General features: G+C 39.2%; 1 protein-coding gene across 1 annotated transcript in view; it reads left to right on the top strand.

The window, feature by feature from the left end:
- LOC128638900 (carbonic anhydrase-related protein 10-like) overlaps positions 1 to 26,514 on the top strand; it is a gene marked incomplete at its 5' end in the record, with an annotated part of 449,343 nt that overhangs the window by 386,009 nt on the left and 36,820 nt on the right. The window contains one exon of the mRNA XM_053691030.1: positions 10,847 to 11,001. Coding sequence (XP_053547005.1) covers positions 10,847 to 11,001 — 155 coding nt within the window. The remainder of the gene's footprint in view (positions 1 to 10,846; positions 11,002 to 26,514) is intronic.

Consider the following 26,514-nt stretch of genomic DNA (forward strand, 5'->3'; position numbering starts at 1 on the left):
GCACTGGGAAAGAAATCCTCTAAAGTCAGAATCTTAAAAAAAGTGTGTTTATTCAAGGAAAGTGCACTATTAAAAGCAAAAATTACATTGGAAACAGATACAGTATAAGCTGATCATTCAAAAACACTGAATGATCAGTAAGACAGCAAACAGCATACGCGTTTCATGCAGGGCTACCGCACTTGATCACTGTTAGAGAGGTTAGTCTGCCTACAGTCTTTATAAGGGTAATAGTTCATTGAAATCACAATTGATCAAATTAACCCTATGCTAGACTGCATATATGCCATTCTTGAAAAACCTGACAGTGATATATATATATATATATATATTATTATTCTTTGTTTATAAAGCACCAACAGATTCCGCAGCGCTGTCCATGGGTAACAAAGATAAAAGGACAGTACAATATGAGACACCAGACAAAATTTAACAAACAAATACAGGGGGAATTGGGAGCCCTGTTCCTGTGGGAACTTACAATCTAGATGGGTAGGAGGGTGAGAAACAGGAGGTGGGGACTGCAAAGGTGGGAATGATGTTAGTGTGGAGTAAGATGAGGGCAACTATTCGGCAAGTGGAATTCACTAGTTACTGACTTGGTGATAGGCTTCCCTGAACTCTTTAGAGATTGTTTAAAGGAGGAGGGGTTGGGGAAAGTCTGACAGCTCAAGGAAGTGCGTTCCAGAGAGTTGGTGCTGCATGAGACAGATCCTTTAGTCTAGCATGGGAGGAGGTGATAGTAGAAGATGCAAGGAGTAGATCGTTGTTGGATCTTAGGGGGCGGGCTGGAGTATATTTGTTGATGAGTGAGGACAGGTAGGGGGGGCTGCATTGGCAAGGGCTTTGTAGGTCAGAGTGAGAATTTTAAATGTAATTCTGCTGTGAATGGGGAGCCAGTGAAGAGACTCACAGAGGGGTGCAGCAGATACAGAGCATCAGGTTGATTAGCCTAGCAGAGGCATTTAGGATGGATTGAAGGGGGGGAGAGAGGAAGGCCAGTTAGTAGGTTATTAAAGTAGTTAAGCCGGAATATTACTAGGGAATGGATTAGCTGTTTAGTAGTTTCAGCACTCAGAAAAGGATGAATTTTGGCAATATTGCGTAGGTGGTTGCGACAGGATGAAGAGAGCAATTGGATGTGGAGTATGAAGGACAGATTGGAGTCAAGTGTAAGTCCTAGGCAGCAGACTTGGGGTAATGGGGAGATAGTGGTGTCGCCAACAGTGATAGTAAAGTTAGAAACTGGAGTAGAATTAGATGGGAGGGATTAGAAGAAGCTCAGTCTTGGACATGTTGATTTTTAGGTGGTGAGAGGCCATCCAGGAAGAAATGCCAGATAAGCAGTTGCTGATGTGGGAAAGGACAGAAGGAGAGAGTGCAGGGGTGGATAGGTAGATCTGAGTAGCTATATAGACCTACACAAATAAATAACCATCAGCCTCCATATTCAGACCTTTTGGTGACCTGGTGTTAAGGAAAATATTAATTTTACTTATTTTCTGCTGAGGGCATGCTCCCTATCTCCCCCTCTTTTTGAAAAAGGTACATGATCTATCGCTTGAAAGGTAGCAAATGTGGGGTCCCCACCATGCTCATTCTTAAAGTGTGAGGCAACTGATGTAAAAACCTCAGGGTCTTCAATGTCCCTTATATGCTCGAATGCCCTTTCTTTCAGGGCTCTCTTAGTTTTGCCTATATATTGAATTTTGCACCCCCTACAGGTCAAAAGATATATTACATGTGTAGACCTGTATTGAAACCATACTTAATATTATATTCTCTATTAGTGGCATTGGATACAAAAGCATCTCCTTCTACCACAAAATCACAAGTTTTACAACTGGTCGCCCTACATTTATAAAACCCTGTCCTTCTCTTTAACCACATTGTCAATTTTCTTTCAGGTAAAAATGAAGGAGCTACATAGTTCCCTATGGTCTTGGCCTTCTTAGATACACTCTGTATACCTGTGGATGCCACCTGCTCTAAAACTGGATCCATACTCAATATAGGGAGGCACTCATTTATTATATCACAAACATTTTTATATTCCAAACTGTAGGGGTGCTAAAGATTATTTTGTCAAAGCCATCTTTCTTACTCTGGTCCTTTTGTCTTTTTTTTATATGTCAACAGGGAATCTCGTGGGATATCATCAACTATCGCTTTTCTTGAATGTAACAACTTTTCATTATACCCCTTACAAGTAACCGCTCTTTTAATGTGTCACATTGTTGCTAATACAAATCATTAGTGGAGCAAACCCGCTTAGTTCGGATGAACTGGCCTTTAGGGATGGCCCCTAGTATATGTTTTGGGGGAAAAGAGCGATTACTCGTAAGGGGGTATAATGAAAAGTTGTTACATTCAACAAAAGCGATAGTTGATGATATCCCAATTCCCCCTGTATTTGTTTGTTAAATTTTGTCTGGTGTCTCATATTGTACTGTCCTTTTATCTTTGTTACCCATGGACAGCACTGCGGAATCTGTTGGCGCTTTATAAATAAAGAAGAATAATAATATATATATGTTCTATGTAAGAGAGTATTTCAAAATGTTAAGCTTAGCCTGTTTATTATCATCATTATTTTTATCTTTATTCCCACTCTCATAGAATAATATAGCTGTAAGCAGTTTGGTTTAAAATAATCATTATACCCCTTATCTTATAGGACATCACTGTCAGGTTTTTCAAGAATGGCATATATGCAGTCTAGTATAGGGTTAATTTGATCAAGTGTGATTTCAATGAACTATTACCCTTATATAGACTGTAGGCAGACTAACCTCTCTAGCAGTGATCAAGTGCGGTAGCCCTGCATGAAACGCGTATGCTGTTTGCTGTCTTACTGATCAGTCTGTGTTTTTGTTGACCAGCTTATATCTGTTACCCATGTAATTTTTGCTTTTAATAGTGCACTTTCCTTGAATAAACACACTGTTTTTGAAGAATCTGACTTTGGAGGATTTCTTTCCCAGTGCAGCCGGATTTTTTGTTCACTCTAGGTGCTGCCATCTAGTGGTTTTGCAAATGGATAACATTCTTGCAAACCTGCTGCCATATATTCCTCCAAAAATGGGCCAGCTCCTAAGCTTACATCCCTTTTTTTCAACCAAAGTTGCAGAGAGAACAAAGAAAAATTGATAATATAAATAAATTAGAAGTTGTTTAAAATTGCATGCTCTATCTGAATTATGAAAGAAAGATTTTGGGTTTCATATCCCTTTAAGGCAAAGATTAGAGAAGATTATTAATGAGCTATTACAGTAATCAATCAATCACTAAATAGAATATAGTAGTGTTACATTTGGTAAGTCTGGTGTCTGTACTTCCAAATCATGTGGAACTGGGAAACAGAATTTTCATGGTTAAATTACAAGAAAAAATAAAATAAATTGTGAGTGGCTGCATTACAAAAGGTTTATTGTTTTACTTCACACAATTAGATATTTTTATATTACAGTCCTAAAGTGTTTAAAGAGTCATGCAAGTAAAAATTTAACTTTCATGGTTTAGATAGAGAAAGCAATTTTAAGAGACTTTTCAATTTACTTCTGATATAAAATGTACTTTGTTCTCTTGGTATATTTTGTTGAAAAGCATGAATTGGTATGCTGAGGTGCAGCAATACACTACTGGCAGCTAGCTGATTATTGGTGGCTACATACATATGCATCTTGTCGTTGGCTCATTAAATGTGCTCAGCTAGCTCCCAGTATTGCATTGTTTCTCTTGAACTGAGTTTAACTATGTGTTTAACCTCTTTGAAAGACTTAAAACAAAGAACATTTTATCATTGCACTATTGCTTGTATATAACACAATGCTGCATTTTCTTTTTGCATTTTAGGTTCATTTAATGTCCCTTTAAGTCTATAAAAGATATACTGAAACTGGCAGGCTTCCCAGATTTACTGCCTCTTCTTGAGCTGTCACTAGTAAAACTTTTGCATAATTATTTATTACGCTTTTTGGTTTATGAATATACTATCATAAGCCGTGAGCAAAGTTTTCTCCAGGATGCAATCACACATAAATGCAGTGGATGTGCTGTCACTAAGTATGATTTATTGTTTCTAATGCCTATGCAAAGCATTCTGGGAGAAGGACAAGCGAATATGGTAGCACATGTTCCTTGTCAATCTCTGCAGTAATGGTCCTGTTATTTCTCACAAATTGTCACACACATTTTGACACAAATGAATTGCAATATTATGCTGCCCCATGCTGCTTGAACACTGTGTTAGGGGCAGTATTAAAGCAAAATAAACAAAAATGAAAGGTTTTGAGGAAGAAATAATGAGCATCTAAGTACAGTGTATAATAACTAAATAAACACTATTGAAAAACCACTAATTGGTCTCTATTAAAGGGATAGAAAAATAAAAAATGAAATGTGCATGGGAGTATTTCAGAGAGGGGAGAGAGAGAGCAAAAGAGGGGAGAGAGATAGCGCAAAAGAGAGGGGGGAGAGAGAGCAAAAGAGAGGGGGGAGAGAGAGAGAGAGAGAGAGCAAAAGAGAGGGGGAGAGAGAGCAAAAGAGAGGGGGAGAAAGAACAAAAGAGAGGGGGAAGAGAGAGCAAAAGAGTGGGGGAAGAGAGAGAGTGAAATAAAGGGGAGAGATAGAGAGAGAGCAAAAGAGAGGGGGGGATAGAGCAAAAGAGAGGGGGAGAGAGCAAAAGAGAGGGGAGAGAGAGCAAAAGAGAGGGAGATATAGAGCAAAAGAGAGGGGGAGAGCAAAAGAGAGAGGGAGAGAGAGCAAATGAGAGGGGAGGAGAGAGAGCGCAAAGGAGAGGGGGAGAGAGCAAAAGAGGGGGGAGAGCAAAAGAGGGGGATAGGGAGCAAAAGAGAGGGGGAGAGAAAGCAAAAGAGAGGGAGAAAGAGCAAAAGAGAGGGAGGAGAGAGAGAGCAAAAGAGAGGGAGGAGAGAGAGAGCAAAAGAGAGGGAGGAGAGAGAGAGCAAAAGAGAGAGGGGAGAGAAAGAGAGCAAAAGAGGTGGGGTGAGTGCAAGCAAAAGAGAGGGGGAGAGAGAGAGCAAAAGAGAGGGGGGAGAGAGCAAAAGAGGAGGGGGAGAGAGAGGGTAAAATAGGGGGAAGAGAGAAAAAGAGAGGGGGAGAAAGAGAGAGAGAGAGCTAAAGAGAGGGGAAGAGAGAGCAAAAGAGAGGGAGAGAGAGCAAAAAAGAGGCAGAGAAAGAGAGCGAAAGAGAGGGGGAGAGAGAGCAAAACAGAAGGGGAGAGAGAGAGAGCGCAAAAGATAGGGGGGAGAGAGAAAGCAAAAGAGGGGGGGAGAGAGCAAAATAGAGAGAGGGAGAGAGCAAAAGAGAGGGAGGAGAGAGAGCAAAAGAGAGGGGGAGAGAGAGCAAAAGAGAGGGGGGGAGAGAGAGCAAAAAGAGAGGGGGAAGAGATAGAGAGCATAAGAGAGGAGAGAGAGAGAGCAAAATAGAGGGGGGGAGAGAGAGAGAGAGCAAAAGAGAGAGAGCAAAAGAGAGTGGGGAGAGAGAGCAAAAGAGAGGGGGAGAGAGAGAGCAAAAGAGAGTGGGAAGAGAGAGAGAGCATAAGAGAGGGGGGAGAGAGAGCAAAAGAGAAGGGGGAGAGAGAGAGCAAAATAGAGGTGGGGAGAGAGCAAAAGAGAGAGCAAAACAGAGGGAGAGAGAGAGCAAAATAGAGGGGGGAGAGAGAGCAAAAGAGAGGGGGGAGAGAGAGAGAGCAAAAGAGAGGGGAGAGAGAGAGAAAGCAAAAGAGAGAGGGGGGAGAGAGAGAGAGCAAGGGGTGGGACCGCTGTACTGCAAAAAATGGCCCGTGTACACAGGCTTTAGGACTAGTGGCTGTATATTTCAAAAATACTTCTGTTTCAAATTGAAATACTTAAAAATGCATTGATTTGTTTAGCATGGCAAAGTGGAGTTGGGGAGATGGGTCATATCATTGTGAATAGAGAGCAATATCTGAAGTGTCATATATATATATATATATATATATATATATATATATATTAAAAATAGAAGAAAAAAAGAGAAGATAGAAAGTGAAGTGATGAAGTATGCCCTAGCCTGCACTACCCATTAATAAAAATACCAAATATAAAGTTTAAAGCACTGTGTGTGATTATCGCTGCTCATGGTGACAGGCTCCTCTCCCATATATATATATACACAATACTGCATATGAAATGTACAAAAATAATTTAATTCAATAGCATAATTAATACATATATCTATAATACAAACTACAAGCAAAGTAGTGCCTATATCTAATTAAAAAGGTACCTATACACCATTGGCCATTGGATACTGTGTACATATATAAGAGCTCAGAACATCTTGGAAAAATAATGTTCTTAGTAATGGTCATCCAAATTTCCTATCTGTATAGGAGCCAATGTGATCGTATAGATGGATCAATACAGGAGTGGATTCCAGTGTGGAGTCTCTTAAGGTTAACCTACAGCAAATTGAACCTCTTCTCTGTGCTGTTGTTACATTAGATATTACATCTGACTCTCATATGGATGGTATTTGATATACTGTAGGTTAACCTTAATAGACTCCACACTAGAATCCACTCCTGTATTGATCCATCTATACGATCACATTGGCTTCTATACAGATAGGAAATTTGGATGACCATTACTAAGAACATTAGTTTTCCAATGTTCTGAGCTCTTATATATTTACACACTAACCAATGGCCATTGGTGTATAGGTACCTTTTTAAGTAGATATAGGCACTACTTTGCTTGTAGTTTGTATTTATATATATATATATATATATATATATACTGTATATATGTATTAATTATGCTATTGAATTAAATTATTATTTTTTGTACAATTCATATGCAGTATTGTTTATATATATATGGCAGAGGAGCCTGTCACCACGAGTAGCGATAATCACACACAGTGCTTTAAACTTTATCAGCTAGATTACGAGTTGTGCGTTTGGGTTTTAATGCTGAAAAAATGGTAATTTCAGCGTTAAAACAGCAATGCAGCCATTACAGGTCTTGTCAGTATAGCTGTACCGCAAGCCTTTTAGTCTGTACCGCAATGTCTGTCCCACACATGTAAAAATGACATTTTTTCATGGGACTTTCATAGCACTGCCATTACGAGTTTTGCGGTGAGGCTAAAAGGCTTGCATTGCAGCCTATACCGACACGATCCGTTCCGCAATCTAAAAGCAGTAGTTATGAGTTTTACACTACAAAACTGTAACATAAAACTCATAACTAAAGTGTTACAAAGTGCACTAAACACCCATTTACAACCTATTAACCCCTAACCCGAGGCCCTCCCGCATCACAAATACTATATTAAATATATTAACCCCTAATCTGCCGCTCCCGACATCGCCGCCACTAAAAATAATTATTAACCCCTATTCTGCCGCTCCCCAACATCGTCACCACTATAATAAAATTATTAACCCCTAAACCGCTGCGCTCCCACATCGCAAACACTAAATATTATTAACCCCTAATCTGCCGTCAGCCCACATTGCTCCCACTGTTACTAAAGTTATTAAGCCCTACACCGCCGCCACTATAATAATCCTATTAACTCCTAAACCTAAAGCCCCCCACATTGCACTAAACTAAATTAAACTAGTAACCCCTAAACCTAACTATAACTCTAACCCTAACGTAACCCCAACCCCCCTAACTTTATATTAAAATTACAATTTAAACTTACCTGTCAAATTAAAAGAATTAAGTTTAAACTAACAATTAAACTAATATAATTATTAAACTAAAATTAAACTAACTACCAATTAAATAACACTAAACTACACATAAAAAATCCTAACACTACTCTAAAAATTGCAAACTATCTAATTACAAAAAATAAAAAATACTAAATTACAAAAAATAACAAACACTAAATTACGAAAAATAACGAAATTATCAAAAATAAAAAAGAATTACACCTAATCTAATAAACCTTTTAAAATAAAAAAAAACACCCAAAATAAAAAAAACCTTAGGCTACAATAAACTACCAATAGCCCTAAAAGGGGCCTTTGTGGGGCATTGCACCAAAGATATCAGCTCTTTTCCCTGAAAAAAAATACAAAGACCCCCCCAACACTCAAACCCACCACCCAACCAACCCCCCAAAATAAAAAACCTAATTCTAAAAATACCTAATCTACCCATTGCCCTTTAAAAGGGCATTTAGCTCTTTTGCTGCCCAAACCCTAATCTAAAAAAAAAACCACCCAAAAAACCCTTAAAAAAAACTAACACTAACCCCCGACGATCTACTTACAGTTTTTGAAGTCCCGCTTGAAAGATCTTCATCCAGGCGGCGAGAAGCCTTCATCCAGGCGGCCTCTTCTTTCTTCATCCAGGCGGCGAGAATTCTTCATCAAAGCAGCCTCTTCTATCTTCATCAAGGTGGCAAAGTCCTCATCCAGGTGGCAAGAAGTCTTCATCCAGGCGGCCTTTTCTATCTTCATCCAGATGGCATCTTCTATCTTGATCCCGGCGGTGCGGAGCGGGTCCATCCTGAAGACATCCGGCGCAGAGCATCCTTTTCATACGGTTGCCGCCGTACACTGAATCTTCAATGCAAGGGAGCAGTTTCAAAATGGTGCCCCTTGCATTCCTATTGGCTGAAAAATTTGAATCAGCCAATAGGAATTAGAGCAGCTAAAATCCTATTGGCTGTTCAAATCAGCCAATAGGATTTAAGCAGTTCCCATTCTATTGGATGATTGCCTTTCCAACGATGGGGCTTGGGGGTCTGTAGCTATTTAGATGCCTGAGATACAGGCTTCTAAGCAACATCCCTCCTGCTCCTATACTTAACATTGTTAAGTTTAAATAAAGTTGCACGGTGACATCATGACGTCATTGTGCGTGACGTCACAGCGCATAACGTGAAGCCCCGGCTATGTCTGTCACTATGCAGGCCCGATCGCCGGGGTAGGAGCGGGTGGGAGCCCCCAGATCTCCCTCAAGTTGGGAGAGTGCTAGCGATGGCTCTGAGCCGTCGTTAGCACCAGAGTGGGAAACTCTGTGACAGCTCAAAGCTGTCGTTTGCACTCAAGGGGTTAATTATGTTAAAGTTAGGAGGTGTTAGGGTTACGGTTAGGGTTACTTTAAGGTTAGGTTTAGGGGTTAATATAGTTTAATTTAGGTTGTTGCGATGTGGGGGGCTGGCGGTTTAGGGGTTAATAGGTTTATTTAGTGGTAGTGATGTGGGAGGCCAGAGGTTTAGGGGTTAATAGCTTTATTTAGTTGCAGCGATGTCGGGGAGCGGCGGAATATGGGTTAATAGATTTATTATAGTGTGGGTGATGTTTGGGTGCAGGGGAATAGGGGTTAATAACTTTAGTATATATTGGCGGAGATAATGGGAGCGGCAGATTAGGGGTTAATAGTTTTATTTAGGTGGTGGCGATATCGGGGGCGGCAGATTAGGGGTTAATAACATTATGTAGGTGACGGCGATGTTGGGGGCAGCAGATTAGGGGTGTTTAGACGTGTGATTTATGTTAGGGTATTAGGTTTAAATGTTAGTTTTTTTTCCCCATAGACATCAATGGGGCTGCGTTACAGACCTTTTCTTTCTGCGATCGCAGGTGTTAGACTTTTTTCTGACCCGCTCTCCCCATTGATGTCTATGGGGAAAGCGTGCAAAACAGAGCTTGAATTTTGTGCAGTATGGAGCATAAAAGCACCATATCGCACGCACAAGCCGGCTGTTTCAAAACTTGTAATAGCTACGCTATAGAGGGTTAAATAATAATGTAATAATGTAGATACCTCCATGAGAATTATATTTCCTACATAGCCCACTGTTGTATGCAAAATGGGCAAAAGATATACAGTTTTCCATCTATGTTTGATGTAAAATATTACAGCATTAGATGATCTTACCTCCTGCTTGAAGTGAAATAAACATAGTTGCATAGATTTTGACAGCAGATAATAAATATAGGACCATTAAGTCTACCCATATTTCTATAAAGTGCAATCTTAATTAGTTTGTAGCATAGCCTTATGCTTATTAACAGATATTTTTGAAGTCTCCCACAGTGTTTGTTGTAACCCACTCTGGTGGAAATTTATTCCATAAATCAACCATGATTAAAATGACTCCTGAACCTACTACCCTTCAACCTGAGATCATGACTTCTTGATATAGTGTTGCTTTTTTTATACTTCATTAAGAAACTCTGATATCTGTCATTAAGCCATCATTCTATCCACTTAACAATTCTAGACCAAGTCAATATGATTTCATTTGTTTTACGGGACAGTGTCAAATGTTTTGCTAAAATCTAGAAAAGCTGCATCTATTGCTGCAGCCTGGTCTACCATTTTAGCTTCATATTCAACACCTTTCAAGAGAATTTTATAAAATAGATCAGCTAAGGGGGCATCTAACAAAGTTCAAAGTTACTTTGAAACCCATAGATGAATACTATCTATATCCACTATTTTTTTTTTTTTTATTATTTTTTTTTAATAATGTGAATAAAGCCTCATCCTCTGTAAAAAAAAAGATTAGTACTAAGACCATTTTTATTTCATTATCATCCCTTAATGGAGTTGTTCTGACTTTACAATCTCTGAGACAGTCTGCAATTTGTTTATCTCCTTCAACCATTCTACCATCAACTGTTTTAAGTCTTAATATCCCTCCCTTAGTTTTTCCTTTTTATGCTGATATATCTAAAACACATGTTGTCCCCATTTTTAACTGTGTTATCTTCTCTTCTGCAATCTGCATGAGTTTTAGCCTTCCTAATTAACTGCTTGGTCTAAGACGTGTATGTAATAAATAGTTTACCTAAAAGACACCAAGGTCAACTTACATATATTTTTTGCAGATGAAGCCATTTCTCTACAGGATCTTAGTATTGAAGAGCTTTATCCAGAAACCTTTGGATTTTTGACTTACCAAGGTTCTATGACCATCCCACCTTGTTATGAGACTGTCACCTGGATTATAATCGATAGGCCTCTGAATATCACCTCAGTTCAGGTAAACAACCCTATGTTTCAATTTATTTGTATCCAAAACATATCAGTCATGGTTCTAATACTGTAATATTGTCTGTTGCAGTTTAATTATTTTTTCTGAACCCCCAGTTGAAGTAACACTTTACTAACAAACTGTCACCTAGATTACGAGTTTTGCGTTAACAGGGGTGCGGTGCTAACGAGCAGTTTTCCCTCACCCCTCACCTACAGACAGCGCTGGTGTTACGGGTTTTTAGAAACCCGGCGTTAGCCGCAGAAAAGTGAGCGGAGAGCAAAATTTAGCTCCACATCTCACCTCAATACCAGCGCTGCTTACGGTAGCGGTGAGCTGGCAAAATGTGCTCGTGCACGATTTCCCCATAGGAATCAATGGGGGAGAGCTGGCTGAAAAAAACCTAACACCTGAAAAAAAGCAGCGTAAAGCTCCTAACGCAGCCCCATTGATTCCTATGGGGAAATACATTTTATGTCTACAGCTAACACCCTAACATGAACCCCGTCGCCACCACTATAATAAAGTTATTAACCCCTAAACCTAAGTCTTACCCTAACCCCCCCTAACTTAAATATAATTTAAATATATCTAAATAAATATTCCTATCATTAACTAAATAATTCCTATTTAAAACTAAATACTTACCTATAAAATAAACCATAAGATAGCTACAATATAACTAATAGTTACATTGTAGCTATCTTAGGGTTTATTTTTAATTTACAGGCAAGTTTGTATTTATTTTAACTAGGTAGAATAGTTATTAAATAGTTATTAAGTATTTAATAGCTACCTAGTTAAAATAAATTCTAATTTACCTGTAAAATATATCCTAACCTAAGTTACAATTACACCTAACACTACAGTATAATTAAATTAATTACCTAAACTAAATACAATTAAATACAATTTAAAAAAATGATCTAAAGTACGAAAAAAAAACCCACTAAATTAGAGAAAATAATAAAATAATTACAAGTTTTTTAAAACTAATTACACCTAATCTAATCCTTTAACTGAGGATGGAGAGGGAAAGGAAGTGGGTTATAATTCTTAAATTCAAGGGCTAAATCACTTTTTGTAATACTTATAGTCCCAGAATCCCAGAACCTTATGCAATAATATACATAGAAATGTACAAATATGTGTGCAAAGAGATTTGCAACACAAAGAAAGAAAGACTGCAGGTTACTGGATTGTATAATAACTCCACCCACTGTAGATAAAGGTCAGACAAATAAAGAATAAGTAAATATAAGGATCAAAATCATCCAAACATGCTCATTTGTACTAAATAACTTTATTGGTGAAAAATATTTAAAAGTCCGACTGGACTCATACACATGCACACACACACATACAATTAAAACTAGCTGGAACTCAGGTAATATGATTGGTATATCAAATAGCACTCTAAAGTTCAAATTATAATAACTAACAAGGGATCTTAACTGTTTATAGTATTATAATATTGATCCCTGTTAGTATATGATAGGCTATAGACAGCAAGAAAAAATGACTGCTGAATTAGTTAGTCCTCCTTAAAGGCAAGTCTGCACAAAGTAAGATAGGCAAAAACACTATATAATTTGATGTGCTGGGTATTAGTACATTAATTAGCTATCCCTGCACGTCCTTAAATATCTACGTGTTTTGTTCCCAAACTAAGTGAGAGTTGCACTATAATTATTATTCCCAATACTGTTGCTAGTAATAGTTAAGTGGTCAGTATATCGGCCCCATAGATATAAGGTATAAGCCTTGATTTCAAAGACAAAATATGATGGGTGCCTCTTATTGAATCACCAGTATGGCAGTTGCTGTGTGTAACCTGCTGCTGTTCGGGGTGAATATATTAGAATAGATTAACATAAACTGATATTATTTGCTACAAACTAACAAGCGTTGCCGCAATTTTTTAGCACATCGCATAGTAGTGCTTTATCAGCTAGTTTGAATACTGTGCAGTTAAACCGCTTTGATAACGTAAGCTTATGAGTTTTGAAATCTGACCCCTACTATTGGCAGGAAAAATACCACAGAAATGCTTAGAAATATCCCATTACAGACAACTAACAAAGTTTAGTAGTAAATAAGGACTAAGCTACCAAAAGGTCTCTTCTATAGCGGAGACCTGATTACTTTTAACTGTCTATAGATATTATGCATATATCAAGAGTGCTATGGCTGAGTCAGCAAATTAAAAAATAGAGGTTCAATAACCCCGTGTTCGTGCCCCTGACGCACGTTTCACATTACGCTTCCTCTGAGGAAGCGTAATGTGAAACGCGCGTCAGGGGCACGAACACGGGGTTATTGAACCTCTATTTTTTAATTTGCTGACTCAGCCATAGCACTCTTGATATATGCATAATATCTATAGACAGTTAAAAGTAATCAGGTCTCCGCTATAGAAGAGACCTTTTGGTAGCTTAGTCCTTATTTACTACTAAACTTTGTTAGTTGTCTGTAATGGGATATTTCTAAGCATTTCTGTGGTATTTTTCCTGCCAATAGTAGGGGTCAGATTTCAAAACTCATAAGCTTACGTTATCAAAGCGGTTTAACTGCACAGTATTCAAACTAGCTGATAAAGCACTACTATGTGATGTGCTAAAAAATTGCGGCAACGCTTGTTAGTTTGTAGCAAATAATATCAGTTTATGTTAATCTATTCTAATATATTCACCCCGAACAGCAGCAGGTTACACACAGCAACTGCCATACTGGTGATTCAATAAGAGGCACCCATCATATTTTGTCTTTGAAATCAAGGCTTATACCTTATATCTATGGGGCCGATATACTGACCACTTAACTATTACTAGCAACAGTATTGGGAATAATAATTATAGTGCAACTCTCACTTAGTTTGGGAACAAAACACGTAGATATTTAAGGACGTGCAGGGATAGCTAATTAATGTACTAATACCCAGCACATCAAATTATATAGTGTTTTTGCCTATCTTACTTTGTGCAGACTTGCCTTTAAGGAGGACTAACTAATTCAGCAGTCATTTTTTCTTGCTGTCTATAGCCTATCATATACTAACAGGGATCAATATTATAATACTATAAACAGTTAAGATCCCTTGTTAGTTATTATAATTTGAACTTTAGAGTGCTATTTGATATACCAATCATATTACCTGAGTTCCAGCTAGTTTTAATTGTATGTGTGTGTGTGCATGTGTATGAGTCCAGTCGGACTTTTAAATATTTTTCACCAATAAAGTTATTTAGTACAAATGAGCATGTTTGGATGATTTTGATCCTTATGTTTACTTATTCTTTATTTGTCTGACCTTTATCTACAGTGGGTGGAGTTATTATACAATCCAGTAACCTGCAACCTAATCTAATCCCCCTAACAAAATAAAAAAGCCCTCCAAAATAATAAAAAGCCCTACCCTATACTAAATTAAAAATAGCCCTTAAAAGGGCCTTTTGTGGGACATTGCCCCAAAGTAATCAGCTCTTTTACCTGTAAAAAAAAGTACAATACCCCCCCAACATTAAAACCCACCACCCACACACCCAACCCTACTCTAAAACCCATCCAATCCCCCCTTAATAAAACCTAACACTAACCCCTTGAAGATCACCCTACCTTAAGACGTCTTCACCCAACCGGGCCAAAGTCCTCAACGAAGCCGGACAAAGTGGTCCTCCAGATGGGCAGAAGTCTTCATCCAAGCCGGGAAGAAGAGGTCCTCCAGACGGGCAGAAGTCTTCATCCAGGTGACATCTTCTATCTTCATCCATCCAGCGCGGAGCGGCTCTATCTTCAAGACATCCGACGCGGAGCTCCTCTTCAAATGACGTCCAACTGAAGAATGAAGGTTTCTTTTAATGACGTCATCCAAGATGGCGTCCCTTGAATTCCTATTGGCTGATAGAATTCTATCAGCCAATTGGAATTAAGGTAGAAAAAAATCCTATTGGCTGATGCAATCAGCCAATAGGATTGAAGTTCAATCCTATTGGCTGATCCAAACAGCCAATAGGATAGAGCTTGCATTCTATTCGCTGATTGGATCAGCCAATAGAATGCGAGCTCAATCCTATTGGCTGATTGCATCAGCCAATAGGATTTTTTCTACCTTAATTCCGATTGGCTGATAGAATTCTATCAGCCAATCGGAATTAAGGTAGAAAAAAATCCTATTGGCTGATGCAAACAGCCAATAGGATTGAAGTTCAATCCTATTGGCTGATCCAAACAGCCAATAGGATAGAGCTTGCATTCTATTCGCTGATTGGATCAGCCAATAGAATGCGAGCTCAATCCTATTGGCTGATTGCATCAGCCAATAGGATTTTTTCTACCTTAATTCCGATTGGCTGATAGAATTCTATCAGCCAATCGGAATTCATGGGACGCCATATTGGATGACGTCATTTAAAGGAAGCTTCATTCTTCAGTTGGACTTCGTTTGAAGAGGTTGCTCCGTATCGGATGTCTTGAAGATGGAGCCGCTCCGCGCCGGATGGATGAAGATAGAAGATGCCGCCTGGATGAAGACTTCTGCCCGTCTAGAAGACCACTTCGCTCGGGTTCGTTGAGGACTTCGGCCCGGTTGGGTGAAGACTTCTCAAGGTAGGGTGGTCTTCAAGGGGTTAGTGTTAGGTTTTATTAAGGGGGGATTGGGTGGGTTTTAGAGTAGGGTTGGGTGTGTGGGTGGGGGGTTTTAATGTTGGGGGGTATTGTACTTTTTTTACAGGTAAAAGAGCTGATTACTTTGGGGCAATGCCCCGCAAAAGGCCCTTTTAAGGGCTATTTGTAATTTAGTATAGGGTAGGGTTTTTTATTATTTTGGGGGCTTTTTTATTTTGTTAGGGGGATTAGATTAGGTGTAATTAGTTTAAAAAACTTGTAATTATTTTATTATTTTCTGTAATTTAGTGTTTGTTTTTCGTACTTTAGATAATTTTTTTAAATTGTATTTAATTGTATTTAGTTTAGGTAATTAATTTAATTATAGTGTAGTGTTAGGTGTAATTGTAACTTAGGTTAGGATTTATTTTACAGGTAAATGTGTCTTTATTTTAGCTAGGTAGCTATTAAATAGTTAATAACTATTTAATAACTATTCTACCTAGTTAAAATAAATACAAACTTGCATGTGAAATAAAAATAAACCCTAAGCTAGCTACAATGTAACTATTAATTATATTGTAGCTATCTTAGGGTATATTTTATAGGTAAGTATTTAGTTTTAAATAGGAATAATTTAGTGAATTGTAGTAAATTTATTTAGATATATTTAAATTATATTTAAGTTAGGGGGTGTTAGGGTTAGGGTTAGACTTAGATTTAGGGGTTAATACATTTAATATAGTTGCGGCGATGTTGGGGGAGGCAGATTAGGGGTTAATAAATGTAGGTAGGTGTCGGTGATGTTAGGGACGGCAGCTTATGGGTTAATAAAATGTAACTAGTGTTTTTATAGTGGCGGCAATGTCCGGTTCAGCAGATTAGGGGTTAAAAAATATTTTTTAGTGTTTGCGATGTGGGGGGGGGCTCGGTTTAGGGGTTAATAGGTAGTTTATGGGTGTTAGTGTACTTTTTAGCACTTTACCTAAGAGTTTTATACTACGGAGTTAGCCCATTAAACTCTTAACTACTGACTTTTAAAAGCGGTATCAGTCTTGACAGGAGAGGCTGTACCGCTCACTTTTTTGAAGACTCGTAATACCGGCGTTATGCAAGTCCCATTGAAAATATAGGATATGCAATTGATGTAAGTGGATTTGCGGTATTTTCGAGTCTGGCCAAAAAAGTGAGCGGTGAGCCTGTCATTTCAAGACTCATAATACCAGCGGGCATTAAAAAGCAGCGTTAGGACCTATCAACGCTGCTTTTTAAAGCTAACGCAGGACTCGTAATCTAGCCGTGTATTTTTTTCAATAGCAATAAATAAACATCTATATTATTATGCATTCAAACTAATTAGTGAGCAAGAACACTTTTGGAAATCTGTGATATTTGCTAATTGGATGATTACCCATTGAACTATATATATATATATATATATATATATATATATATATATATTAAAGCCCTTTGCATTTAAATTCCTGGTCATATACCATATACCTTTGAACCCTTATAAAAAAAGATATAGAGGCCAATTTAACAAATGTCTTGTGGGCCTGATCCGACAGTGCGGATCAGGTCCGCAAGACATCGCTGAATGCGGAGAGCAATATGCTCTCCGTATTCAGCATTGCACCAGCAGCTCACAAGAGCTGCTGGTGCAACGCCGCCCCCTGCAGACTCGCGGCCAATGGGCCACCAGCAGGGAGGTGTCAATCAACACGATCGTACTAAAGTGATGCGTGCTAAATTCAATTACGCTCAAGCGAACATGTTTACTTTTAACTTATAAAACATGCTCAAATGAATGCACCCGCGATATTCTTATATCGTGCGTGCCCTAACGTTAGCGTGCCACTTATAATCTAGCCCTAAATGAGTATCACAATTAAGATAGTCTATCACATTTAGCTAAGCTATAAGCATTGAGGAAATCAAAATCTTTGCAGACACCATTTCCTGGATCATACAGTGCAACAATCTTACATATTCCATTCTAATAAAACAGATTATTGGAGTGTATATACAGATTCTGCAAAGAGATATAATCCCAGATGGGATGTTCTATTAGCCATTCCATTTGATGTAGATCAAAACATGGTATGTTGAATAGAACAGCAAAGATATGACGTTGTTTTGCTCATCACAAAAATAATTAAAATGGAATGATCTATTCATGTTAGTTTATTTAATAAACCCTTTCCTTGTAACAAGCTGCAAACATTAAATGTAATGCTATCAAAATAGCTGAAGTATGGCTACCATGTGCAAATATTTATATAGAAAAGATAAAAGTGATTTCTTTACTCATAAACAGCAAATAAACAAGTGTATACTGACCCCTCCACTGGCCAAAACATTGTAAAATGAACATGCACGTGTGTGTGTTTGTGTGTGCGCATGCGTGAGAGTAGAAATTACAGATGCGACATGGGAAGTCCAAACAGATATAGAAAGATATAACAAATAAAGTCCCAAGTACAAGCCACTTGTAGTAAAAAATCCAGGCTTTAATTCATATATTTAAAAACATATAAGAGTACAGCCATAGACCGCACAGCAATGACTGATAGTTTAAAAGCAAGAAGGGAAAGCTGAGCTCCTCATACAGCAGTCATGTTTCGTGCTTCCCAAACACTTGTTCACTGCCTGTAGGAGCTGCAGCTGCCTTCAGCTTAAATAGGCTACAGTTTAGTAATTTTAAAGATACACAGGGGCCTATCTATCAAGCTCTGAAAGGAGCTTGATGGCCCGTGTTTCTGGCGAGTCTTCAGACTCGCCAGAAACAGCAGTTATGAAGCAGCGGTCACAAAGACCGCTGCTCCATAACCTGTCCGCCTGCTCTGAGCAGGCGGACATGAATCACCACAATTCAACCCGATCAAGTTCGATCGGTTGATTGACACCCCCCTGGTTGCCCAAGCAGCTCTTGTGAGCTGCTGGTGCAATGCTGAATATGGAGAGTGTATTGATCTCCGCATTCCGCACTGTCGGATCAGGTCCGCAAGACCTTTGTTAAATAGGGGCCATAGTCACATTTATTAGTTCCCTTCTTAGTTGTTGCGAATTATGCTAAATTGAACATGGAATAACTATTAGTGAAGGGAGAAAGTAAAAGGGGGAATGTATCACATATTTTACACATTCATTTAAATTTATCTTACTTTAAATCTCATTATAGAAAAAATTCATAATATAGAGCAAGCAATGTGAATATCCAATTAAGTCCCTATACACATAGATCAATGTCCTTCCTAAAGTTTAAACCATAGGGTATTGAGGTGTTTAAGGTAAAAATCCAGAATACCTCTCTTGTATTAAGTTTATTCTCACGGTTCCCTCCCCTTTTCCACGGGGGAATTTGGTCAATGCCCTGTACAGACAATAATGTTGAATCAAAATTATGTTATTCTTTAAAATGCTTAGCGATTGGTGTATCTGAATCAGGATCCTCAATAGATCGCACATGCTCAAGAAAGCGATCTTTTAGGGGTCTCTTAGTTCTGCCTACATATTGCTTAGAGCACCCCCTACAGGTCAATAGATAAATATACATGAGTTGTTGCACAATATATGTAAAAGTGGATCCTATGGGTACACTTGGTTTGCGTAGAGATAAAATTCTCCCCTTTATTCACAAAATCACAAGTTTTACATATATTGTGTCGACATTTATAAAAACCTTTTCTACGCTTAAGCCAGCAGGTTTGATTTACTCTAGGTAAATCTAAAGGTGATAAAACGTTACCAATTGTTTTACCCTTCCTAGGGATAAACTGACATCCCTCATTAATTAACTTCTTGAGTATAGGGTCTGTATGTAGAATGGGTTGTCTCTCCACAATGATTTTACATATACCGTTATATTCCAAGCTATAGGTGGTAATACATTTTTATTTTATTTTTTTTAATTTTAAGATGTTTATTCTTGTACTGCATTCATTTCTCTCTTCGTATGGAATCCACTTCCCTGCGAGCTTTATCTAGGGTTGTCTGATATATCCCCTTTCTTTGAGATGTTGTGTAATCTTATCAGCCTGCCTGATGTAATTCTCCTCATTAGTACAGTTTCTTTTAGCCCTGATAAATTGCCCTTTGGGAATTCCATGTACAGTGTGTCTTGGATGGCATGAATTATAATCAAGAATAGTGTTGCCTGCTGTGGTTTTATATAGATCAGTCTCTATTACACCTGTATTTGAATTACCAAGGATAGTTATAACCAAAAAATAATCCTGTCTGTATTTTGTTCTCCTACCAATTTGATATCACAATTATTATTGTTTAAGTAAGCACAGAATGCGTTAAATTAAGTAAGCACAGAATGCGTTAAAGTTTTCCTCTGTGCAATCCATTATAAAAGTCAAATTTTCATTGTATCTGGCGAAAAAGACAAAATGGTCTCGATAGGGATTTCTATCTCCAAAAAACGTGGAGCCACTCCCACCATCCCATGAAGAGATTGGTGTAGCAGGGGGCAAATTTCGCCCCCATAGCTGTTCCACATCTCTGGAGATAGAAGCTTTCCTCATTCATTAAGTAATTGTGGGATAATAGATAGCAAATTGAAATAAGTAAAAATTGTTTGGTGGCTGGATTAAAGTTACTTTGGTGGTCCAAAAAATAATGGCAGGTAGATAGAATGTTGGCAAACCAAAAAAATGCTGAAGAGAGGTAATGTAGAGGTTAAGTAAAAGTGTGTGTATGAAGGTGAGGGAAGAGATGAAAGTGGGGCTTGAACAAAAAGTGGGATAATAGGTGCATGCATATATATAACACAAATAACAGGCACACTAATACATGCATATATATAACACAAATAACAGGCACACTAATACATGCATATATATAACACAAATAACAGGCACACTAATACATGCATATATATAACACAAATAACAGGCACACTAATACATGCATATATATAACACAAATAACAGGCACACTAATACATGCATATATATAACACAAATAACAGGCACACTAATACATGCATATATATAACACAAATAACAGGCACACTAATACATGCATATATATAACACAAATAACAGGCACACTAATACATGCATATATATAACACAAATAACAGGCACACTAATACATGCATATATATAACACAAATAACAGGCACACTAATACATGCATATATATAACACAAATAACAGGCACACTAATACATGCATATATATAACACAAATAACAGGCACACTAATACATGCATATATATAACACAAATAACAGGCACACTAATACATGCATATATATAACACAAATAGCAGGCACACTAATACATGCATATATATAACACAAATAACAGGCACACTAATACATGCATATATATAACACAAATAACAGGCACACTAATACATGCATATATATAACACAAATAACAGGCACACTAATACATGCATATATATATAACACAAATAACAGGCACACTAATACATGCATATATATAACACAAATAACAGGCACACTAATACATGCATATATATAACACAAATAACAGGCACACTAATACATGCATATATATAACACAAATAACAGGCACACTAATACATGCATATATATAACACAAATAACAGGCACACTAATACATGCATATATATAACACAAATAACAGGCACACTAATACATGCATATATATAACACAAATAACAGGCACACTAATACATGCATATATATAACACAAATAACAGGCACACTAATACATGCATATATATAACACAAATAACAGGCACACTAATACATGCATTTATATAACACAAATAACAGGCACACTAATACATGCATATATATAACACAAATAACAGGCACACTAATACATGCATATATATAACACAAATAACAGGCACACTAATACATGCATAAAAAGCACACTGATAATACACATAGAAGGCATACTTAAAACACATATTATATATTGGCTGGGACAATCTTATGGTTAGTATAGAGTGACCAGACATCCTATTTTTTTAACATGGTTGTCACGTTTTTTAATACTCTGTCCTGTCTTCCCCAGAAATGTTTGAAGGGACACCAAAATGTCCAGTTTCTTAAACATTAGTAGTAATTGGTCCCGTTTTTTAACATAAGTAGTAGTAGTTGCAGTGATTACTTAATTTTATTTTATTATGGCCATAGCATGCAAAATATGTGAACAACGCTCACGTAGTTATCTTTAGGGCAACTCCCCAGCTGGAGAGTAAACTTCCCTCCATGCTGCAGCGATGGCCGTGTCTAGAAGGCCCTGTCCACTCTGCGCACCTTTTTGTCTTTTTCTCATTAGAGTAGGAGAGGAGGTGGGCTGCTTGTGAGGAGCAAGGGAAAAGTCAGAGCAGCATTGAGTGAGTGAAGAGTCAGAGCAGTATTGAGTGAGTGAAGATACAGAGCAGTATTGAGTGAGTGAATAGACAGAGCAGTATTGAGTGAGAGAATAGACAGAGCAGTATTGAGTGAGAGAATAGACAGAGCAGTATTGAGTGAGTGAATAGCCAGAGCAGTATTGAGTGAGTGAAGAGACAGAGCAGTATTGAGTGAGTGAAGAGTCAGAGCAGTATTGAGTGAGTGAATAGACAGAGCAGTATTGAGTGAGTGAAGAGTCAGAGCAGTATTGAGTGAGTGAAGAGTCAGAGCAGTATTAAGTGAGTGAAGAGACAGAGCAGTATTGAGTGAGTGAAGAGTCAGAGCAGTATTGAGTGAGTGACGAGTCAGAGCAGTATTGAGTGAGTGAAGAGACAGAGCAGTATTGAGTGAGTGAATAGACAGAGCAGTATTGAGTGAGTGAAGAGTCAGAGCAGTATTGAGTGAGAGAAGAGACAGAGCAGTATTGAGTGAGTGAAGAGACAGAGCAGCATTGAGTGAGTGGAGAGACAGAGCAGTATTGAGTGAGTGAAGAGACAGAGCAGTATTGAGTGAGTGAAGAGACAGAGCAGTATTAAGTGAGTGAAGAGACAGAGCAGTATTGAGTGAGTGAAGAGACAGAGCAGTATTGAGTGAGTGGAGAGACAGAGCAGTATTGAGTGAGTGAAGAGACAGAGCAGTATTGAGTGAGTGAAGAGACAGAGCAGTATTAAGTGAGTGAAGAGACAGAGCAGTATTGAGTGAGTGAAGAGACAGAGCAGTATTGAGTGAGTGGAGAGCCAGAGCATTATTGAGTGAGTGGAGAGACAGAGCAGTATTGAGTGAGTGGAGAGACAGAGCAGCATTGAGTGAGTGGAGAGACAGAGCAGTATTGATTGAGTGGAGAGACAGAGCAGTATTGATTGAGTGGAGAGACAGAGCAGTATTGATTGAGTGGAGAGACAGAGAAGTATTGAGTGAGTGGAGAGACAGAGCAGCATTGAGTGAGTGGAGAGACAGAGCAGTATTAAGTGAGTGGAGAGACAGAGCAGCATTGAGTGAGTGGAGAGACAGAGCAGTATTAAGTGAGTGGAGAGACAGAGCAGCATTAAGTGAGTGGAGAGACAGAGCAGCATTGAGTGAGTGGAGAGACATTGCAGTATTAAGTGAGTGGAGAGACAGAGCAGTATTAAGTGAGTGGAGAGACAGAGCAGCATTAAGTGAGTGGAGAGACAGAGCAGTATTGATTGAGTGGAGAGACAGAGCAGCATTAAGTGAGTGAAGAGACAGAGCAGTATTGAGTGAGTGAAGAGACAGAGCAGCATTAAGTGAGTGAAGAGACAGAGCAGCATTAAGTGAGTGAAGAGACAGAGCAGCATTGAGTGAGTGAAGAGACAGAGCAGCATTAAGTGAGTGAAGAGACAGAGCAGCATTAAGTGAGTGAAGAGACAGAGCAGTATTAAGTGAGTGAAGAGACAGAGCAGCATTGAGTGAGTGAAGAGTCAGAGCAGCATTGAGTGAGTGAAGAGACAGAGCAGCATTGAGTGAGTGAAGAGACAGAGCAGCATTGAGTGAGTGGAGAGACAGAGCAGCATTGAGTGAGTGGAGAGACAGAGCAGCATTGAGTGAGTGGAGAGACAGAGCAGTATTGAGTGAGTGAAGAGACAGAGCAGTATTAAGTGAGTTAAGAGACAGAGCAGCATTGAGTGAGTGGAGAGACAGAGCAGCATTGAGTGAGTGGAGAGACAGAGCAGCATTGAGTGAGTGGAGAGACAGAGCAGTATTAAGTGAGTGAAGAGACAGAGCAGCATTGAGTGAGTGAAGAGACAGAGCAGTATTAAGTGAGTGAAGAGACAGAGCAGCATTGAGTGAGTGAAGAGTCAGAGCAGCATTGAGTGAGTGAAGAGACAGAGCAGCATTGAGTGAGTGAAGAGACAGAGCAGCATTGAGTGAGTGGAGAGACAGAGCAGCATTGAGTGAGTGGAGAGACAGAGCAGCATTAAGTGAGTGGAGAGACAGAGCAGTATTGAGTGAGTGAAGAGACAGCGCAGTATTAAGTGAGTTAAGAGACAGAGCAGCATTGAGTGAGTGGAGAGACAGAGCAGCATTGAGTGAGTGGAGAGACAGAGCAGCATTGAGTGAGTGGAGAGACAGAGCAGCATTCAGTGAGTGGAGAGACAGAGCAGTATTGAGTGAGTGAAGAGTCAGAGCAGCATTAAGTGAGTGAAGAGACAGAGCAGTATTGAGTGAGTGAATAGACAGAGCAGCATTAAGTGAGTAAAGAGACAGAGCAGTATTGAGTGAGTGAAGAGACAGAGCAGTATTGAGTGAGTGAAGAGACAGAGCAGTATTAAGTGAGTGAAGAGACAGAGCAGTATTGAGTGAGTGAAGAGACAGAGCAGTATTGAGTGAGTGGAGAGACAGAGCAGTATTGAGTGAGTGAAGAGACAGAGCAGTATTGAGTGAGTGAAGAGACAGAGCAGTATTAAGTGAGTGAAGAGACAGAGCAGTATTGAGCGAGTGAAGAGACAGAGCAGTATTGAGTGAGTGGAGAGACAGATCATTATTAAGTGAGTGGAGAGCCAGAGCATTATTGAGTGAGTGGAGAGACAGAGCAGTATTGAGTGAGTGGAGAGACAGAGCAGCATTGAGTGAATGGAGAGACAGAGCAGTATTGATTGAGTGGAGAGACAGAGAAGTATTGAGTGAGTGGAGAGACAGAGCAGCATTGAGTGAGTGGAGAGACAGAGCAGTATTAAGTGAGTGGAGAGACAGAGCAGCATTGAGTGAGTGGAGAGACAGAGCAGTATTAAGTGAGGGGAGAGACAGAGCAGCATTAAGTGAGTGGAGAGACAGAGCAGCATTGAGTGAGTGGAGAGACATTGCAGTATTAAGTGAGTGGAGAGACAGAGCAGTATTAAGTGAGTGGAGAGACAGAGCAGCATTAAGTGAGTGGAGAGACAGAGCAGTATTGATTGAGTGGAGAGACAGAGCAGCATTAAGCGAGTGAAGAGACAGAGCAGTATTGAGTGAGTGGAGAGACAGAGCAGCATTGAGTGAGTGGAGAGACAGAGCAGCATTAAGTGAGTGAAGAGACAGAGCAGCATTGAGTGAGTGGAGAGACAGAGCAGCATTGAGTGAGTGAAGAGAAAGAGCAGTATTCAGTGAATGGAGAGACAGAGCAGCATTAAGTGAGTGAAGAGACAGAGCAGTATTAAGTGAGTGAAGAGACAGAGCAGCATTGAGTGAGTGAAGAGTCAGAGCAGCATTGAGTGAGTGAAGAGACAGAGCAGCATTGAGTGAGTGAAGAGACAGAGCAGCATTGAGTGAGTGGAGAGACAGAGCAGCATTGAGTGAGTGGAGAGACAGAGCAGCATTAAGTGAGTGGAGAGACAGAGCAGTATTGAGTGAGTGAAGAGACAGAGCAGTATTAAGTGAGTTAAGAGACAGAGCAGCATTGAGTGAGTGGAGAGACAGAGCAGCATTGAGTGAGTGGAGAGACAGAGCAGCATTGAGTGAGTGGAGAGACAGAGCAGCATTGAGTGAGTGGAGAGACAGAGCAGTATTAAGTGAGTGAAGAGACAGAGCAGCATTGAGTGAGTGAAGAGACAAAGCAGTATTAAGTGAGTGAAGAGACAGAGCAGCATTGAGTGAGTGGAGAGTCAGAGCAGCATTGAGTGAGTGAAGAGACAGAGCAGCATTGAGTGAGTGAAGAGACAGAGCAGCATTGAGTGAGTGGAGAGACAGAGCAGCATTGAGTGAGTGGAGAGACAGAGCAGCATTAAGTGAGTGGAGAGACAGAGCAGTATTGAGTGAGTGAAGAGACAGAGCAGTATTAAGTGAGTTAAGAGACAGAGCAGCATTGAGTGAGTGGAGAGACAGAGCAGCATTGAGTGAGTGGAGAGACAGAGCAGCATTGAGTGAGTGGAGAGACAGAGCAGCATTCAGTGAGTGGAGAGACAGAGCAGTATTGAGTGAGTGAAGAGTCAGAGCAGCATTAAGTGAGTGAAGAGACAGAGCAGTATTGAGTGAGTGAATAGACAGAGCAGCATTAAGTGAGTAAAGAGACAGAGCAGTATTGAGTGAGTGAAGAGACAGAGCAGTATTGAGTGAGTGAAGAGACAGAGCAGTATTAAGTGAGTGAAGAGACAGAGCAGTATTGAGTGAGTGAAGAGACAGAGCAGTATTGAGTGAGTGGAGAGACAGAGCAGTATTGAGTGAGTGAAGAGACAGAGCAGTATTGAGTGAGTGAAGAGACAGAGCAGTATTAAGTGAGTGAAGAGACAGAGCAGTATTGAGTGAGTGAAGAGACAGAGCAGTATTGAGTGAGTGGAGAGACAGATCATTATTAAGTGAGTGGAGAGCCAGAGCATTATTGAGTGAGTGGAGAGACAGAGCAGTATTGAGTGAGTGGAGAGACAGAGCAGCATTGAGTGAGTGGAGAGACAGAGCAGTATTGATTGAGTGGAGAGACAGAGAAGTATTGAGTGAGTGGAGAGACAGAGCAGTATTAAGTGAGTGGAGAGACAGAGCAGCATTGAGTGAGTGGAGAGACAGAGCAGTATTAAGTGA

This window comes from Bombina bombina, chromosome 8 (genome assembly GCF_027579735.1).
Source record: "Bombina bombina isolate aBomBom1 chromosome 8, aBomBom1.pri, whole genome shotgun sequence".
Lineage (NCBI taxonomy): Eukaryota > Metazoa > Chordata > Amphibia > Anura > Bombinatoridae > Bombina > Bombina bombina.